Consider the following 20,547-nt stretch of genomic DNA (forward strand, 5'->3'; position numbering starts at 1 on the left):
CTGAAAAATTTTCCTGAATTGAAGATCTGACAATTTATTGTAGTCATTAAATTCTTATTGTTACCTATAACTTTTATTATTAAATATATATTCATCTATTAGCTTTTAAAGTTCCTCTCAACATGAAGAGAATATATATTTCCAAACTTGCTTTTCATCATTCCTCTTCTCAGCCAAACTGGCCATCCTGTTCTTCCTCAATGATAACATCCAAACTCCCATCTCTGAATCTTTGTACTGCCTATATCCAATACCAAGAATCCACTCTCCTTTCTCCTCTCTTAGAATTCATTATTTCATTTAAAACTATGATAAAATTACATTTAAAAAAATTCTTAGTTCCACCAGCCATTACTGTTCTCATCACACACATAAAAGTTTTATCTTGTATTTATCATGAATATACATATTTATCTACATGGTGTGTTTCCCATAGGATGTAAGCTCCTTGAAGGCATGAACTATTTCAACTATTTCATTTTTTCTTTGTAATCCTATTGCCTAGCAGAATATAAGAACATAAGAAATATTTAATAAATGTTTATTATAGGATGTAACAGCAAGGGTGACAGATAAGAAATTAGATGGGAAAAAAGAACATAATTGGGTCTAGAGCAATGAACTATAGTGTAGACTCCCCCCATTAGGTTGGCAGTATCATAGATAGAATGCTGGAATTGAAGTCTGTAAGTTCCAAATTCAAATCCAGACATTTACCAGCTCTATTACCCATAGTAAGTAATTTAACCTGCTTGCCTCAGTTTCCTCAACTGTAAAGTTGGGATTGAAACATGTACCTTGCAGTGGTGTTGTGAGGATCAAATTAGATATTTGTAAATCATTTAGCACATCCCTTGGGACACAGAGATATATAAATGCTCCATCCCCTCCATCAGCACATCCCATCTCATAGTTCCTAAACTCCTACAGAGATTGACTCTGGAGGACCAATCAGAAGATGTAGCAGTAGTGGCAAAAAAGTCAAAAAATAGTTGGTGACCTTGGGTTTGTCATCTTCTATACTTTAAGTTTTTCAACAAAATGTTTGGTACCACTTTATCATTTAATTTAAGCTCTGGCACTACTGGGTTCCCTTGTTTCATAATTTTATTGGTGAGGTTATCAATGATTTTCCCAAAGATTCTCAACTTTTTCTTCTTCCAAATGAATTTTTTATTTCATCATTATTTCATTTTATTATTTTATTATTATTTCATCATCATCATTTTTATTATTTCATCTAATAGTTCTATAAAGTAAACTTTTGTGGTTTGTTCATCAAGGAAATGAATAAATAAATTAATTAAAGTAACAATCACTTTTATTAACCAACACAGATCAGTTTTGAGCAATCACTTTCTCTCCAATTATGTATGATGTATTTTTATATTATGTAATTGTTTTCATATGATTCCTTAAAGTCATCTTTAAAGTAAAAGGATTGAACTTAACTGAGTTCCAAATCTAAATACATATCTAAATCTTGGTCATATTTTGGTAGGGGGATTCTCATGTATTTTATTCATCCTACAATTATTCTGAAGAGAATTTTTCTGTTTTATATATTCCTACTCATATTTGCTGGTAATATAAAGAAAGACATAATTTTGTAGGTTTGTTTCATATCTTGCCATTTAAATGAAATTATTAATGATACAAATTACTTAGTTGAATATTTAAAGTTTTCTAAGTAAATTGCAGTTTCTACAAATAATAATTTTGTTTCTTCTTTTTCAACATCATGCCTTCAATTTCTGTCTCAATCAATAAACAAGAATTTTAAAGCATATATGTGTTAGACCCTGTGCTAAGTGTTGGGAAAATAAAGAAAAGACAAAACCGCTGTCCCTGTACTCAAGGAGCTCACATTCAAATGAAGGAAAAAACATGACAAGAATTGTACATAGGACATAGATATAATGTAACTGAAAGAGATGATACCAAGAGGCATAGATAAGAAAGGAACTATTATGTGTAAAGAGTTTTATAAATGTAAAGTGTTGCATGATGGTGACTCATCATTATTGCAATAATTATTATTGTTATAATTCAAAAAGGAAAGAAGCAGCTTGGTAAAGCAGATAAGAGTGCTAGATTTGGAAGCAAAAATATCTGAGTTCAAATCTCATTTCTGGAATATAGTAGTTGTGTGGTCATGAAAAATTCACTTTACTTCTAAGGAAACTCACCAAGAAAAGTGATAAACAGGTTGTGATTTGTATTATTGGAAGAAATTCTACATAGAGAAGTCCTGAATCCTTGATGGATCAATGTATTCAAAAAGAAATGAGAAGAATTTGATATATGGTTAAGGCATTATTTAGATATGTGTAGGTTTTATTTGTATATTAATAAAGTCTGCTAATTGAATAATATTTACTTAAAGGAATATCATACATTTAAATATTCAAAAATTAAAGACTCAAGTTGCTCAATTGAGGAAAATTTATTTGCTTCAAATGATACTATAAGCTGTGATCAGTATCCATCTGCTTACCTGTTGAAGGTCTCCAGTGAAAATACTAAGAGCAAATGTTGGAATGATCATAAAACAGGCATTGTAGAAAAGCACTCCATATTTTCCTAGCTCCTGTGAACAAAAACACATGTTCAATTCTAGAAGCAACCTACTTCAAGACTCCCCAGTCTTATCACTTAACAAGTTATTTATTCAAAAATAAAATAGCATTTTCTTCATAATAACTGCTTTCTTTTCTTGTTGTTGTTATTGGCTTTTTTTTGGAAAGGAAATGGGGTTATATGACTTGCCCAAGGTCATACAGCTAAGTAATTATGAAGTGTCTGAGGTTGTATTTGAACTCAGGTTCTTCTGACTCCAGGACCAGTGCTCTATCCACTGTACCACCTAGCTGCCCCAATAACTGCTTCCTTACTATAATTTAAAGTTCTGACATTTCTATCATGAATTAGTTGCAAGCATATTGTCATTTCAAAATAAATATGATTTTAAACATAATTTCAAAATAAAAATCTACATCAAGATCCCAAAGGATAAGATTGTTGAAATAATGGGGGAGGGAAAGAAAAAACTAACTTTAATTAAGGGAAGGAAATTGTGTAGATGATTTATTTTCAGGGGGTTTGGATTAGTGAAGAAAATCAGTGGTTGAATTTGGGAGGTATAATTTAGAAGAAAATGGGAAAAATTTAAAGAACAATCCCCAGTTACAGATACTAGTTTAGATTCTATTTTGGTATTCTGTGAAAGGGTGAAAGAGAAAAAGCAGGAAGAAGGCAAATTAAGAACTAAGAACTTCAAAAGGAAGACTCAGGAAGGCAAGGCAAGGCAAATAGTGAAACATTTGGAGGGTCAGGCAAGTTGATAGAGCTAATTGAAGAGAGGTACCAGTCAATGCAAAGAAGATTAGTGTAAAGCAAAATAGGAGGGCGGGTGGCTGTGGAGTTGTTCCAACTAAATAAAGAAAATTGAGTGAATTGTCAAGTAATTAAGAGATAACAAATGTTGTTAAAATTATAATAATAATCTTGTGCTTAAGGAACAAATACCCAAAAATATTCTTTAAAGGTTGAAAATCTCCACAAGTATGATGAGGAAGGAATATTGTGTAATGACTTGTATTTAGTTTGTGATGTTTGTACTTCTACCAAAGCCAGGTACATGTTATCTGTGTTCTGTGAGTTGATCTTCCTGGAGAAGAGGTGAATGCCTTTCTATCAGCCACACTTAATTTTTTTCCAGACAATGAAACATTTTTAACAGGAAAAGAAGCAAGGTCTTTGGGGGATGGGAATCTGAAGTAGAAGAGGAAACAGGAGATCTTGTATTTACATTAAGTAGAAAGGATGGGAAAGGACAGTTATACAATGAGAATTCAAAAACAGATTTGAGGTTCTTTTTTTCCACAGATAATTCACATCCTATTTATTTGTAAGTTCTTAGAACAGATATAGCAGAAGTTGAGTAACAAATACCATGATCATGTCACATGCTTCTCCTTTGTTACAATAATTATTATTATTATAATTCAAAAAGAAGAGAAGCAGCTGCTGAGCACTGCTGTCCATGGAGAGCATGGATAGGTTCTCTTGTCCTTGAGTCCAGATCTGGTGCCAGTTGTTACTCCTCCTCATATTGGTTCTTTTTTTTAGGTTATTTTTGCAAGGCAAATGGGGTTTAAGTGGCCTTCCCAAGGCCACACACAGCTAGGTAATCACTAAGTGTCTGAGAGTGGATTTGAACCCAGGTACTCCTGACTCCAGGGCCAGTGCCTTATCCACTACACCACCTAGCCGCCCCTCATATTGGTTCTTTATCAGCTTCCATGTCATGCCATCATAGATGGCATTACTACCCTCATTGAAGGCACATTTGAAGAACAAAACACCCATGGCAATGGTGAGAGTAAAAGTGGACATCCTGTGTAAGAAGAGTGAGTATACTTGCCCCAGCACTGTCAGGGATGCCACCTTTCACTAGTCTAACTTGCCTGCTGAGGCTCTTCTTAAGGAAGAGGGAACAGGATAACTCCTCAGAGAAGAGAAAACAACTGCTACTTTCCTAAAGTATGATATAGAAGAACCACAGAACCTATCATCTGACAATAGCAACAGGATTGTTTATTTTCTTCTCAGAGCATATGTCTTGGACGTAATGGAGAATCTCCCAAGATTTGTCATGGTTGAAGAACTGCTCAAACCTGGTAATTCACATGGACAAGAATGATTCTTCAAGCTAGATGGAACTTTTTCTAAAAAGTATTGCTAGAGATTACAAAGTCTTCAGAGAAGATGAAGACCATCAAGGTGTAGGTTCTTTTTACCTTTATCCAGATTAGAATAGCTAAGAATTTAATAATTCACTTTAATGATAATTCCTTCATTGAAAAGGTGAAAGAGGGGCAGCTAGGTGGTGCAGTGGATAGAGCACTGGCCCTGGAGTCAGGAGGACCTGAGTTTAAATCTGGCCTCAGACACTTAATAATTGTCTAGCCTTGGGCAAGTCACTTAACCCCACTGCCTTGCCAAAAAAAAAGAAAGAAAAGAAAAAGTGAAGGAGCCAACAAGGGTAAGTTCTATTCTGATATGATTTCTCACTGAACATGGAGGAAAATGGTTGTGAAATTGGATGGAAGTGATGGAAACTTTGGGGAGAAATGACCACTCTCTTTTTTGGTTTGAAATAAAAAAAAGAAACTCTAGGTTCTATTGGACCTGCACTCTAGATTTTGGGAAAAAAAGTTTCAAGAATTTCCAAGGGAAAAAAATAAAGTCTTACACACTAAAATTCTACAGGGGAAGTCAGACTGAGAGGAATGAGAGATTCTTAAGAATTCAACTCTGAAGACAAAAACAAATAATTCTAATAAGGGAAATGGAATTTGGGAAAAAACCAATGTAGAAGCATAGGGAACTAACTGACCAGTTTAAATGATTAAACCAAAATGTACAGAGGATGGAAGTAAGGCCATATGAACTGATATGATAACATGGCATAGTAGTGTAAACATACCATCAGGAGTGCTAAAGTTCAATATGAGCATGCAAGGAAAGCTAAAAGCAATAACAAAAAAGTGTTGGATTTTTAAAATTTATATCCCTGACTCCTCTCAAACTAACTAGTTAGATTTCCCTATGGTTGGCTACCTCTTCAGATTCTAAGGGTAACCCTTTAGATTAGTGCTACTACAATTGTAGCTCTCAAGCCTTCAACAAGATGCTACCCATTACCTATCAGTTGGTAATCTCAATTCACCCTTATCAAAAGTATCTACTCAAATGACATAGCAATCCCAATTGATTCAAAACATATTTCCCCCAAAAATCCTGGGGATGCACTTTCTCACAAATACACAGTCTGTGGTGGTGGTGGTGAAACTGGTTACAAAAGAAGTAAAATGGGAAGCGAGGCATATATGTGGGGAAAACATATGACAAATGAACTTCACAACTCTAAAACTTTAGCCCCTAAATGTCTTTTCTGTCTCCAGATAGTACATACAATGTTCAATGTGAAAAGAGGCATTAGTAATGGATAGGTCACACTGCTGTTAGGACTTACCTTCCAGGATTGTTGTGAGGATCAAATGAAATGCTATTTCTCAAGTACTTAATACAGTACCTGGACAATAGAAGGAAGCAATATAAATATTTATTCCCTTCCCCCACCCTCTCCCTCTGCTAGGCTGCAAAGTATCAGTCAATGAGTTTGACTTTTATTCCTGAGACAATAATAGAACAGTTTTGTAGCTTTCTGGGTTACAGTTTCAAATTGTTTTCTAAATACTGTGCTGTATGAAATGACGACCAGGTTGATTTTAGAAATATATGTAAAGATTAGCATGAAACAAGGAAGAATGAAATGAGCAGAACTAAGAACATTGTAGACAGTAACAGCAATTTTGTTTGATGAAAAACTGTAAATGAATAAGTTATTCTTAGTATTATAAATACATAAAATACAAAGAACCTATGAAGAAGAAACTATCTACCTCTAAAAAAGGAACTTATAAATAGAAGTATGCATAGTATAATTTAGATAATAGATAGATAGGCTTATATATGTATGCCAATATAGATTTAGATATGTCTATGATAAATGGTGGCCTTTAGTGTGGGGTGGGAAGAGAAGGAAGGGGATGGTTCAAAATTTAAAATGTAACCAAGAAAATAAATTAAATTAAATTTTAGAAAGAATTATTAGACTCTATAACAATATAATTTTTAAAAGTCTGGAAAATATATTTCAATAAATCTTCAATAAAGAAATAATTGTTTTCTAAAGTAGATTGAGTTTGACTTTTATTCCTGGGAAAATATAAGAACAGTTTTGTAACTTTCTGGATTACAGTTTTAAATTGTTTTCTAGATACTGTGCTCATAGTATGCCTATTTTTCCATAGTACCTCCAATATTTATCATTTTCATTTATTGTCATCTTTGCTTATAATCACACTACTTATCTTAAGTGAGATTCAAATCTAAATTTCTTGCTTCAAGTTCAATACTTTTTACTGAATTGCAGTATCCCTCATTGATCACGATGTGGAAAATTAATGCCCCCAAAGGAATGTATCTAGCAGAGGAGTATACAAATGCAAAATTAAATAAAAGTAATTGTGTGCTATAAATATAATATTATGACTATAATTGGAAAATCTATAATGCAAATAGTAATGATATCATCAAAATATGCAAGGCTTAAAATTTTGTCTCCTTTATTCATATAAGTTCAGCTACCAGGCTATGATACTTAAGATCTAAGTAAATTAAGGTCATGTTATTACCTTTGGATCCATTTTTTGCTTGGTGTAAACTCCATTTGCTGCTGTGAAGATATCATTAAGGAATACAAAAATGTATCCTTCCAAATTAAAACTTAGATCAGAGCTGGTAGAAGAATAAAAGGAGATTATTATTATTTTTAAAAACCTTAAACTGTCCCTTCAAAGCCTTTTTAAAATTTCTATGTTTCCTCTAATGATCAACAATCAATGTTTCCTACTTTTCATTATTTTAGTGTGTAATATGCTTGTCCAAAAATTAAACTTAGATTAAATAGATAAAATTAAATTTTATATAATCTAATGACTAAAACTATTTCAAATGCAAGTGAGTTGTCCAGTTATATAAGAGCTTTGCATAACATCATTAGCAAATTCACCGTTGGATTACTAATAACTAGAAAGTTTTGCTTCTTTCTCAACCCACTGTGGAAACTACATGAAAACTCAAAAAAGGAAATGGACTCTAACTCACAATATTTTGTGAATTCTGAAAAAAAAGAAGACACATATTAAATATGATTAGCCTATGAAACACTCATATCATTCTACTCTCTTTCATTAGCCTATAAAACACTCATATCATTCTCTCTTTCAAAAGCATTAAATGTATCTTTTTTCACTTTTAAGGCAACTTTTAATATCCATATTTTGGCCAATTTCAGCTTTTTAAAAATGTACATTGTAATGAATAGAGTGATGTGTTCTGGCATGAGATCCACTACCAATGATGGTTAGAGAGTCAGAATCAATTAAAAATTAATAGAATCATATACAAGTTAAGATCTAACAAGATGACAAGCACTTCATAGAGAATCATGCAAAGTTAGAGGTAGAAGTTATCTTAAAAATTATTTAAGGCAGTTCTTTCAGTTAATAGTATTTAAGAAATAAGAAGTCCAGAAAAATTTGACTTTTCCCAGTCAAAAGTGACAGAGAAAGACCTAAAACTCAGTTCTCTTGAATACTAGGTCATTGTTGCTTCCATTATACCAAAGCAGATTTTGTTTTTATCATTTTGTTATTCATTCAGTTAGTCATGTATGATTATTCATGACCTCATGGACCATACCTGTCCATGGTATTTTCTTGATAAAGATGCTAGAATTATTTGTCATTTCTTTCCCCAATGAATTCAGGCAAAAAGAGGTTAAACAAATTGCCCAGGATCACACAACTACTGAAGTTCTGAGGTTGGATTTCAACTCAAGTCTTCTTGACTCTAGACTCAATGTTCTAGCCACTAAGCCATCTAGATACCTCAATGCTTTTTCTGATAGGCACTGCCAATAATTTGATCTTTTAAAAAAAAAGGATATTCGTAGACATTCACATCAACCTAAATTTGAATAAATAATTTAAAAGTTTCTGTTTGGGGGGCAGTTAGATGGCACAGTGGATAGAGCACTGTCACTGGAGTCAGGAGGACCTGAGTTCAAATCCGACCTCAGACACTTAATAATTACCTAGCTGTGTAATCTTAGGCAAGTCACTTAACCCCACTGCCTTGCAAAAAACAACAAAGAAGTTTCTGTTTGGAATTTATTGTAAACAACTGCAAATATTTATCTTCAAATATTGGAAACCCTCTCAATTTTCATGTGGAAGGAGAATGCGCATACTGTAATTCACTGGAAGCATCAACCATTATTTTTTTTGAAAGATTTTATTTATTTTGTTTTACAATTTCCCCTCATTCTTGCTTCCCTCCCCCACCCCCACAGAAGCCATTCTGTTAGTCTTTACATTGGTTCCATGTTGTACATTGATCTCAGATCAACAATTGTTTTTGCCTGTGAGAGCATAAAAGTTCAGAGTTCCAGAAAAAGAGAAAAGCAGTATGAAAATACTAAATCCTTTGGAATACCTGCCTTCATAGTTATCAAGATACTGTTGTTATCAAATGACTAGTAGAATGCCAAGAGGCAGAGATCCTCACCATGTCCCACTAACCCTCCCACCCACATCATATGCTTTTTTTAAAAGTGCTTCAGCTACTTCCTCCAAATTCAATTTGCCAGAAGTTCCCTTGTGGAAAAGTTTAGTCAGGATTTTTTTTTCAAGTATATATCAATGCTATTTTGAGGGGAAGAGTAGGAGAATGGATAACACAATATCTGAGTATGGCTTCTACCATGACACAGCTCAATTACAAGTGCTAAGATGCCAGGCCTGGGGTGGGGGCAGTGCCTTGAATTTGCTTCAAAATATGAGCAAGAATGAGATTTGTTATTGCTATTCAGTCATGTCTCACTCTTGGTAATCCCAATTGGGGTATTCTTGGCAAGAATACTGGCATTTTCCATTTCCTTCTCCACTTCATTTTACAGATGAGGAAATAGAGGCAGAGTAAAGTGACTTGCCCAGGGCCACACGGTTAATAAGTGTCTGAGGTCAGATCTTAATTCCTGAAAATGAGTCTGACTCCAAAGCTGGCCCTCTATCTATTGTGCCAGTTAGCTGCCCTAAGCATGAGATAAAACAGAATTAAAGAATATGAGAACTAGAGAAAACTGAATATTATTTAATCCAATTCCTTCATTCTATCCATAGGGAAGTCAAAGTCCAGAGAGGTTGTTTGATTTGTTCAGTCCACACAGCTAATTGTTGAAACAGGACTAAAGTCAAGATAATGAATTGGAATTCTTCTATCTTGGTCTCCACTACTGATATCTACTCTTTAAAACTGTATTCTGTTGGGAACACTATTCACCCAAACTGGCAGCTAAGTGTTTTATAAAAGAGATGCATTTCTTCTCAGTCCTCTCAAGAATCTGTGAACACACAGCTAAAAAAAGGAAGACATACTTTATCATAAAATCATAACCATTGTTATACTTTAGTTTTAAAAATCTGGGAAAATTGTAATTCAATTTAATTCAACAAAGGCTTATTAATTGCCTACTTCTGAGAAACATTATGGGTAGCAAAGGGACAGACTTTGAATAATAAGTTACTTAATAAGTATATGTCTTTGGGAAAGTCAAAACTTAATAAGTATATGTCTTTGGGAAAGTCAAATAACCTCTCTGGGTTTCAGTTTCTTCATCTGTAAAATGATGACAAAGAGATAGACCTATCTCACAGGGTTGCTGTAAAGAGTAAATGAGATAATGGATGTAAAAGGATTTTATTTGCCTTAAAGAACTATGTAAAATGCCAGCTATTATTATTACTTGTGAAAGACACTGTGCTAGGTATTACAGATACAAAGAGAAATATAAGACCAACCCTGCTCTTGAGGAAGTTATACTCTAAAAAGTGTACATACATTTGGACCATTGCATTAAACACACTAGAGAAGAATATAGTACTGTACTGAAAGTGAAGGTGCCCAAACTCCTCAGAAGGGAGCAATCAAGTTGAAGATAAAGACCACAAATAAACAATGGGCCTCTTGCTAGGCTTCTAGTCAAGTTCTCCTCCAGAGCCTCATTGGGACTCAGAGGTGATCATGGAAACCTTGAAGGTTATGCCAACAGATGACAAGTTCTGCCAGATCCTACGAAGTTGGAAAGACTTCAAGTGCTGTTTTAGGAATGGAAAATATCTGTCAGTCAAAAAGTGGAATAGTTAATCCTACTATAAAATGGGGATTATAGCACCTACCTCAGAAGAGAGGTGTGAGACTCATTTAGAAAACATTTAGATAAAGCTTAGCAGAGTGCTTGTCACACAGTGGGCTCTTAATAAATGCTTGTTCTCTCTTACTTCTCTCATCCCTCCCTCTTCCCTGAGCTTGAAAAGGCTCATCATCAGAATGTTGGTCACTGGGTGAAGAATGTTTTGGTCTCAGTAGTTCACCAAGAGCTTGAAATATTATGGATATCATGGAAGGAGTGCTCATTCTGATGGTTTCATTGATCACTGAAAAGTTGGAATCATTATTTATTAAATACTCTAATTGATACCTAAAGGAATCAATTTATCTAGTTGTAACTAAACTTTGTGCTCAACCTTTTGTTGGTAGTATGTTGCTAGTAGGAGTTTTGACTTTCAAAAGAGAATGTGGGGAATAAAACCATACATAACCTTTGATCCGGCAATACCACTACTATGTCTTTATCCTAAAAAGATTTTAAGACAGGGTAAAAAAACTCACATGTACAAAGATATAGCAGTTCTTTTTCTAGTGGCAAAGAATTGGGAACTGAGGGAATGTTCATCAATTGGGGAATGGATAAACAAATTGTAGTATATGAATGTGATGGAATAGTGTTGTTCTGTAAGAAATCATGAGGGACTGGACTTCAGAAAAGCCTGGACTTTCAAAAACTGATGTTGAGTGAAGTGAGTAGAATGAGAAGAACATTGTACACATTAACAGCAACACTGGTGATAATCAACTATGACTTTCTCAGCCCAGCAGTACAATAATCAGAGTCAATTCTAATGGATTTGTAATGGAAAATACCCTCTGTGTCCAGAGAACTATGGAAATTGAATGCTAAATTGGATAATCTGTAGACATCTTAAATGAAAGCTTGCTGCTTTCAATTTTTTGTTCTGATTCTTCTTTCACATGATAAATATGACAATATCATAGTTATTCATGTATAGTTTATATTCAATTGCTCTTTATCAGGAGAGGGAGAAAGGAAGAGGGGGAAAGAAAAATGTCAACCTCAAAACCTTACCAAAAATGACTGTTGAAAACTATCTTGGCATGTAGTTGGAAAAAAATTATTTTTTAAGAAAGAGAGAATGTGAGTATAATATCTTGACTTAAAAAAAGAAACAAAAACTAAGAATTTGAATAACTGGCTTCAATTTATAAGGTTCACTGTCTTCATCTTCACTTCTTAAAAATCTCTATTTTCTTCAAAGCTCCATCATATGCTACTTCTTACATTCAAACCTTTCCTGAACCTCTCAGATGATAATGCACCTCCCTACTAAAATTATTTCATTTTTAGTTACATATATTCTTGTATAATTTTATATGTAAAAGTTTGAAAGTAAAATTTTTGCAAGTAAATTCTAGGGCAGGGATGGTATCTTTTTTTCTTTATTCTTCTATCTATTTCCTAGTACTGGGGACTAAGCCTGTGATTTCTTTGATATATGGAACTCTAGGAAGAAGAAATATGTGTTAGTGATTAAATTTGACAACTTTTCAGAAACTTAAGTTTAAGAGAGCTTCTTGTGGTACTTGAAAGATGAAATTATTAGCCCAATATTTGCCAGAGGTCTCACTCTGACCTCAGGCCTTCATAGCTCCAAAGATAGCTCTCTGGTTATTATACCACATAAAACTCTAACCTGGATGGTAATAATTAATTAATAATAATGGCTGTTTGATTCTTTCTGGACCAATAATTATGATTTGAATATTCAGTATTAGACTTTCTCCTAAGCATCAGCTATATTTCAAAATTATTTAATCACACTATTTCACATAGTGACCTCATCAACTCTCATGGATTTAATTATGTCTATGCTTATGATTCTCAAATCTGTTTATCCTACCCAAAATTCTGCTGACCTGCAGTCTCATATCTCCAATTGCCTGATATCTCAAATTGGATAATCTGTAGATATCTTAAATTCAACATGTCCAAACCTGAACACATTGTCTTTTATGTCATAATGCCTACCTCCCCTTCCTCCCCCTCTAAACTTCACCATCACCCTTTAGTGTACTACCATCCTCCTAGTCCCCCAAGCTCAAAACCTAGGAGTCATCCTCAACACCCTACTCTCTCACCCCTCTTATTCAATCTGTCATAAAACCTATAAATTTCACTTTTACAGCTTTTCTCAAATATACCCCCTTCTTTCCTCAGCTATGCCATCACAAACCCTCATCACCTCAGGTCAGGGCTACTACAAAAAAACCTATTGATTGATCTACCTTTCTCAAGTCTCTCCTCACTTTATTTTATTCTCCATTCAGTGATATCTCCCAAATTTAAGTTCAACCATTTCAAACTTACCCCCACTCAATAAACTCCAGTGGCTCCCTATTACCTTCAGGATTAAATATAAAATTCTATTTGGCATTCAAATCCCTTTATAACCTATCCCTGACTTCATCTTTTGAGTTCTTATACTTTATATCATCTCTCCCATCATCTTTGATACAATGATACTGACCTCATTGCTGTTCCTCTAATAAGATATTCATTCATCTTTCAGCTCTCACTAGTTATCTACCATGACTCTCCCTCCTCATCTCTACCTATTGCCTCCTTTGGTTTCCTTCAGAGTCCCCCCAAAATCCCACCTTCTACAGGAAGTCTTTCCCAATCTCTCTTAATTCTAGTGCCTTCTTTCTGTTGATTATTTCCTATTTATCCTGTCTATGAATAGTTTGTATATGTTAATTACATAATGTGCCCCCCCCCCCGCCATGAGATCATAAGTTTTTAAAGGTTAGGAATTGTTTTTTGCCTTTCTTTGCATCCCAGAGGTTTAACACAGTGGCTGATAGGTAACATATTCTTTTTTTTTTTTTTAAGGTTTTTGCAAGGCAATGGGGTTAAGTGGCTTGCCCAAGGTCACACAGCTAGGTAATTATTAAGTGTCTGAAGCTGGATTTGAACTCAGATACTCCTGACTCCAGGGCCAGTGCTCTATCCACTGCCACCTAGCTGCCCCAGTATATTCTTTATAAATGCTTAATTATTTACTGAAGCTGACTGTAGGAATGTCATACTCCATACCTCATCAAATTAGCATGGGATAAAAATATATTCATAAATCCTGAATGTTCTTTAAATTTTTCTTAATTCCAAAAAGAAAATCAAGAACTTTTCAAGTAAAATTATCGAGACATTCTCATATGGAAACCCACAATTTATTCTGTTTATAAAGAAAAACTATTAATATCCTAGAACAGGGATTCTTAACCTTTTTTGTGTCATGAACCACTTAATTTAGTTGGTAAATCCTATATATTCCTTCTTAAGATAAAATATAAATATATGAGATAAATATAAAAAATATAAGATTTCAAAAGAAACCAATTGTAATGAAATAGTTAACAAGTTTTTTTAAAAAAAATTCATGGGCCCCAAATTAAGAATCTCAGATCTATAATATCCCTCAGATAACAGTGACTCAATTACAGCACAAATCTGACATTTTACTTAATTGCTTATTTATCTGAGCAGATATTTGGACAGTTACATGTAAAAATATTTTGGTAATTAGGAACAATGTAGCTTCAACAGACTTCATTAGATTTAAAGCTGTAAATGATCTTAGAGGACATCTAACTCAAATCTCTGAATTTTCAGGTTAAGAAACTGAGGCTAGGGTTTTTTAGTGACTCCAGCAAAGTCACTAAGATAAAGATAGTTAGAATTTGAATCCAAGTCTTCTAGAATCAAATCTACCCCCCCCTCTTTTTTATTCTTATATATGTCTATCTCTTTCTCAATTCAGCTGTGGCTTTTTTAAATGCACATTCGGCTGGAGTATTTGTATTGTAAATTATCCTCCTTTAGGTAACCATAAGATGTTCTATTTTTCCATGCCCAGGAAAATAACGGTTCAATTATAGAAGGTGGATCAACCTAAATGATGCTTGCAACAGCCTGCTTTTTATTTTTGCTTCAGCAACCACAGGTCCCAATTTTAGTATTAAGGAAAATATTGACCTCAGTGAGCATCCTGATACAGATTACTATCATTTGTGGTTCTTATTTCCCTTTTTACATAAGTAAAATAGTATTTATGGTACTGAAACACATTGAATAGCTTTGTAGAAGCTGATTTTCCAATAAGTCCGTTATCTAAGCAATCTTATCCATCAACCATAAAATCTCTTTATTCTACAAGACAAACAATGAATTTAATATTGTCCCTCAATGTCAAAGGAAAAAATTATATTACTGAATGAGAAAACTGAAAGTCTTACCTAGCAGCTATAAAAGCCCCAAGAATGATGGCAAAGACACTAACTATGATGTTCAATGAGTATTTTTTTCTGTAAAATAAAAGAAAAAAAAGAAACATGTATTACTTTTAGAAGAAATGTCTCAGAAGAAAATGCTAAATATAGAAGGCTAGATGATGGATAATTCCCACTACACCAAACAAACTCATCTTCTACCATATGCAGTCTTCTGAAAGAAGATCTTTGTTCATACTCAACAGATGCTGTAATAGAGCTTATCAATGGTGGGTCTAGGTGGCATGTATCTAAAATAAAGGTCCAAAGGAAAGTATTACTGTTTCAGTTCTGCTGAGTAGCAGAAATTTTTTAAATGATCAATATCAAATTAATGATCCAAAATTAATCTACACAGTAAAAATCAAGAAATATATGTTGGATATTACCTGATTATTACAATGCAAATTTTATTGCAATTATTTTAGCTTTACTTTGGGATTAATATAGCATGAATTCCTGCTACTGTGGAATTAATATATATTCTAATAGGCGTAGAAGACTGACTCACTGAATTCTGTCTCAGGTAATGCAGTTTAGTGTTGTAGTATAGGTTTTTAAAATTTTGTGAATAAATTAATTCTTCGATTAACAAATTGCATATTCAGAGGAATGGTATTGATTCTACTAGATAAAACATAATAATAACAGTATCATTCTACTTTCTTTTACATAGAGAGGGACTATGAGTGCAGAATATTTGTTATTTATGGTTACTATATTTGTTGGCTATGCTGAACAGCTTTGTTAACTTTTTTGCATTGTTACAGTGGGTGACTTGCTAGGTAGTTGAGAGGGAGGGGTATATATTCATAAATATTCATATGCACATACATATATATGTATGGAGGTTCTAAGAAAGAGGAAGAAAGAAAAAAGAAAAGAAATAATATAAAAATCACCTGAGTATGATAACTTCCAGGAACAGTGTAAGTGGAATGGTAAACTTCCTGAGAACTGTAAACATGGGCAAGCTGTGAGTAAAAGATTCAAGTATATCATGAGATACAAAACATTTGTATTTGTTTTACATCTAATTTAACTATTCACAGGAAATTAATGAATGAACTGCAAAGAATTAACAACTTTAACTTTTAATACTACCTTTAATATTTATGAATCTTTATTTGGGACTGAGCAAAATATTTGAACAGAGATTCTATGACAGTTCAATATAGTGGGAACTAAGCTCTTAGGACCACAGGACGGAGGTTAAATTTCTCCAAAAAAATGGACAGGAAATATTGATTACCAGTTGAGAACAAACCAAAGCACCAAAGTAAAGACCAACCAGTTTTTCCTCACCAGGAATGAATGTGTATTATGAACAGAATTGGAATTTGGATTCTGTTTACAAGGCAACTCTATTTAATTAGAGATTTTGGATTTTTAATGAAAATTAGCTCAATTCAATTTCAGTTTGGCAAACAATTATTAAACATTTTCAATGATCTAAGTATTATGTGTGTACTTTCATTCTATAAAAGCAACAGGGAAGAAAACTAGTTATCAAAGAGGTGGAAAATAATTATAAAACACTCTCTTTTAAAAGTCAGTGCTTTAGGAGACCAACCATGGTTGATTTCTTTCCTCTACAAAGTATTTGAAATACATTTTTTAGGTTTTTTTGTAAGGCAACAGAGTTAAGTGGCTTGCCCAAGGCCACACATCTAATTATTAAGTGTCTGAAGCTGCATTTGAACTCAGGTACTCTTGACTCCAGGGCCAATGCCCTATCCACTGTGCCACCTAGCCATCCCCTATTTGCAATATTTTTTAAAAAGCAGCAACTAAGAAGGCAAAAAATAAAGATTCTAAAATTAAGCTTCTTTTTATGTGAATTATTTTAAAACATGTTCTTTATTTCATTAAAATATAATTTTTAAATATTTTAATTCTTGAGAAATGAAGTTTCAAATTTTAAAATTTGTTAACAAAAGACCAAGTCTGTGATACTGCTAAAAGTCAGATCAACATTATCACTGGAAACACATATATTCGTGTTTGACTACAGAGATAGATGTCTCAATTATTTGAACTACCTCTATCATAAGGGATCAGGGCCATGGACAGACAAGAATAATATTTATTTGGTTTTTGAATGTATTAGATTGCATTTTTCTTTCAATTATGTTGTGTTTAGCATATTGAATTTCTTAGACATGGTGTTATAAAGACTAGAGACAAACAGAAAAGAAAGGGAAGATAATAAGAGAAAGTTAGGCACTGTGTAAGAGCTTTGCAAATATATTTTTTCATTATTGCTGTTATTAAATATATGCTGATATTATCCCCCTTTTACAGTTGAAGAAACTAAGGCAAACAGAGGTTAAAGGGCTTTTCCAGGATCATACAACTAGTAGGTTTCTGAGGTCAGATTTGAACTCAGGTTTTTCTCACTCCAGGGCCAATACTTTATCCATTGTACCATTTAGAAATAAATTGGGTGACTAGGAAAGTGGTTTTTAGCATCAAAATTCTACCACAAAGTGAATAACTCATGTCTTTCCCTTCTTAGTAAAGAATTATTCTGAACTTTATTTCATAAGGATGCCCTATTCATTAATTAATTTTTGTTTTTGCTCAAAAAAGATACAACCTTTGAATGCTCAGGATTTTGTTTTCTATTGAGTTGAGTCTGACAAAATATTAGTCTTACTTTGTAAAAGTCCTTTGGAGAACTCACACAAATACATCAAACCAAAAGTTCTTTTACAATGGATGTTAGAAACAAATAATAAAGAACAAAAAGGTATGAACACTTCATTCTCAAAAGAACTGTAAACAATTAACAACATATGAAACCTGCTCCAAATAACTAATAAGAAAAATAGTTAATCAAAACAACTTTGAGATTTCCTTTAACACCCAGAAAAACTATCAAAGTTAACAACAAACTTGAAATGATCACTTTACAACAGTTTATAGGGAAACAGGTACAGTAGTCTGGAATTATGAAAATGTTGATAAACCATGATACATAGCTTCCACTAATAGGCCTATGCCTTAACAAAGTCCAGTGTAGACTAAGCATTTACATCAGTATGTTCTGTTATAATAGAAAACCAGAAGCAAAGTGGATACCCACAGATTAGGGAAATGGCTCAATAAATCTTGAGATATCAATGTCTTCACTGTGTCATCTCTCAACAAAGAATGCAAAGAATTTTGAGATGCATGGAAATGTAAATATAAAGACATACACATATAAAGAGTGGAATAAGAAGAACCAGAAAAACAATATGTAAAATGATCAAAACAGTAAAAATGGAAAGAATAAACAACAAAACTAAAAATCAATTACAATGACCAGGTATGATCCAGAAAGAGATAAAAATTCACCTCTTTCTTTGAAGAGATGGGGGACCTCTTAAATATGAAATACTGCATTACTGGCTTGGCAGGTATGTTGCTTAGTTTTGATTAATTGCTTCTTTTTATTTTTAGTTATGAAGTATGGTTTTCTAGGAATGACAGAGGAGGATATATGCAGAAATAAAGATGATATAAAAACATCACTCAGAGATAGAATCAAGATGTCAGAGTAGTCAAGAAAATTACACCTGATCTCTCTCCTATAATTTCTTTACAATGATTTAGAATATATGCCAAACTAAATCCTAATTAGAAAAATCCAAAGGAAAAAAATCAAAGAAAAAAATTCCAGCCAAAAGGAAATAGACTTAGGGATCTAGAAATATAGGAAAGGGGTCTGGGCAGAAATGGCCAATGTGTGACTTCTGGCTAAGATGGTGGAGAGAAGACAGGCACTGTTCTAAGGTCTCCTGGTTTTCCTTCATATATGATATGAAAGAAAGCTCTTAACAGAAATTCGATTGACAAAACCCAGAAAAAGAAGCTAGGAGAAGAACATCTACCTCAAGGTCTGTCTCTAGGGATTATGGATGAGCTAGGGGCAGAGAGCAGAGAGCCAGTGGAGGCAGGGTGAGAGCTGGAATAGCCTAGGATCATCCAAGGAGGCTTTGACTATGGGACCCGGGGTCTGAGGCCACAGAGTCTTTAGCCTTGGGAAAAGAGGAAGGGTTGGGGTGGGGGGGGAGTGCCAGCTGGACTGGATGGTGAGTTCCAGCACTGAGAATTGTATATTTTGGCTGGACGTTGATCTGCTGGGTTCTGTGGCCTGGAGGACCCTGGACTCCTTACATTTCATCCAGGTAATCTTCCCAGAACAAACACAGTAACAAAAAATAGCCCCTCCACACCACCCCCCCCAGGCTCAGACAAGGGCAGCAGAGCTCCCTCAGTTGAACAGGGAGATTAACATTCTCACCCCTGGGACAAGTACACATTGTTCAAGGATAAAAGTATACAGCAGAAGTCATCCATCCCCTCCAGACCTAGGGAGAGGGCCTCAAAGCAAGGTCACAGACACTCGAGAGAAAGCAACCAGCACCCCCTACTGGCCAGCCCACTTGGAGCTACTAAGTTAAGTGAGCAAAGCCTCTAGCACCCCCTACTGGCCAGTCCACTTGGAGCTACTAAATTCAGTGAGCAAAGCCTCTAGGAATCGCAACACCAAACCTCTGTGAAACAGCCCCTCCCCCAAACCCAAGATCTTAGGAAAATGAAGAAAGGCCAGCGGGAGAGGGGAGGGGGTCCATACAAAACAACCTAGAAGGTAAAGACCCTAACTCAGAAAGATCTAGAACTTCTGAGGAGATTATGATTTTGTCTCCATCCCAGAAAGGGTTCCTTGAAGAAATCAGAAAGGAGTTTAAAAATCATTTGGAAAATGATTTGGAAACTCAAGGGAAAATGAACACCTTGCAACAAGAAAACAAATCTGTGGAAAATACAATTGGACAAATGCAAAAAGGGAATAATTCTCTCAAAACCTCAATTGGACAAATGGAAAACTCCTTCAAAAACTCCTTCCAAAAATGGAAAAGGAGTTGCAAAAGAGAAATGAAGAAAATTGTTCTCTGATAAAAAAGAATGGAGTCTGCAGAAACTAATAACTTCATGAGACAATAAGATTCTGTTAAACAAAACCAAAATATCAAAAAAAAGAAGACAATGTAAAACATCTCATCAGCAAAACCACTGACCTTGAGAATAGAACCAGGAGAGACAACTAAAGAATCATTGATCTTCCTGAAAATAATGAAGAGAAAAAAAGCCTGGACTTAATATTACAGGATTTAGAGATGGAAAATTGTCTTGACATAATGGAACCACAGGGCAAAATAGTTATTGAAAGAATACATCATTCCCTTCCAAAAAGATATCCCCAAAATGAAAACACCAAGGAATATTGCAGTCAAATTCCAGAACTATCAGATAAAAGAAAAAATTCTACAAGCAGTAAGAAAGAAACAATTTAGATATCATGGAATCACAGTTAAGATTACACAGGACCTGGCTGCA

General features: G+C 34.0%; 1 protein-coding gene across 5 annotated transcripts in view; it reads right to left on the bottom strand.

Moving 5' to 3' along the window:
• SLC35D2 (solute carrier family 35 member D2) overlaps positions 1-20,547 on the bottom strand; it is an 83,173-nt gene that overhangs the window by 25,571 nt on the left and 37,055 nt on the right. For 4 of the 5 annotated variants that reach the window (XM_074204495.1, XM_074204494.1, XM_074204493.1 and 1 more), the window contains 4 exons: positions 16,062-16,133; positions 15,127-15,195; positions 7,266-7,368; positions 2,498-2,590 (listed from right to left, as the gene is read on the bottom strand). In XM_074204495.1, coding sequence (XP_074060596.1) covers positions 2,498-2,590; positions 7,266-7,368; positions 15,127-15,195; positions 16,062-16,133 — 337 coding nt within the window. The remainder of the gene's footprint in view (positions 1-2,497; positions 2,591-7,265; positions 7,369-15,126; positions 15,196-16,061; positions 16,134-20,547) is intronic. The other variant, XM_074204492.1, reaches the window with a different exon arrangement.

This window comes from Macrotis lagotis, chromosome X (assembly GCF_037893015.1).
Source record: "Macrotis lagotis isolate mMagLag1 chromosome X, bilby.v1.9.chrom.fasta, whole genome shotgun sequence".
NCBI lineage: Eukaryota > Metazoa > Chordata > Mammalia > Peramelemorphia > Peramelidae > Macrotis > Macrotis lagotis.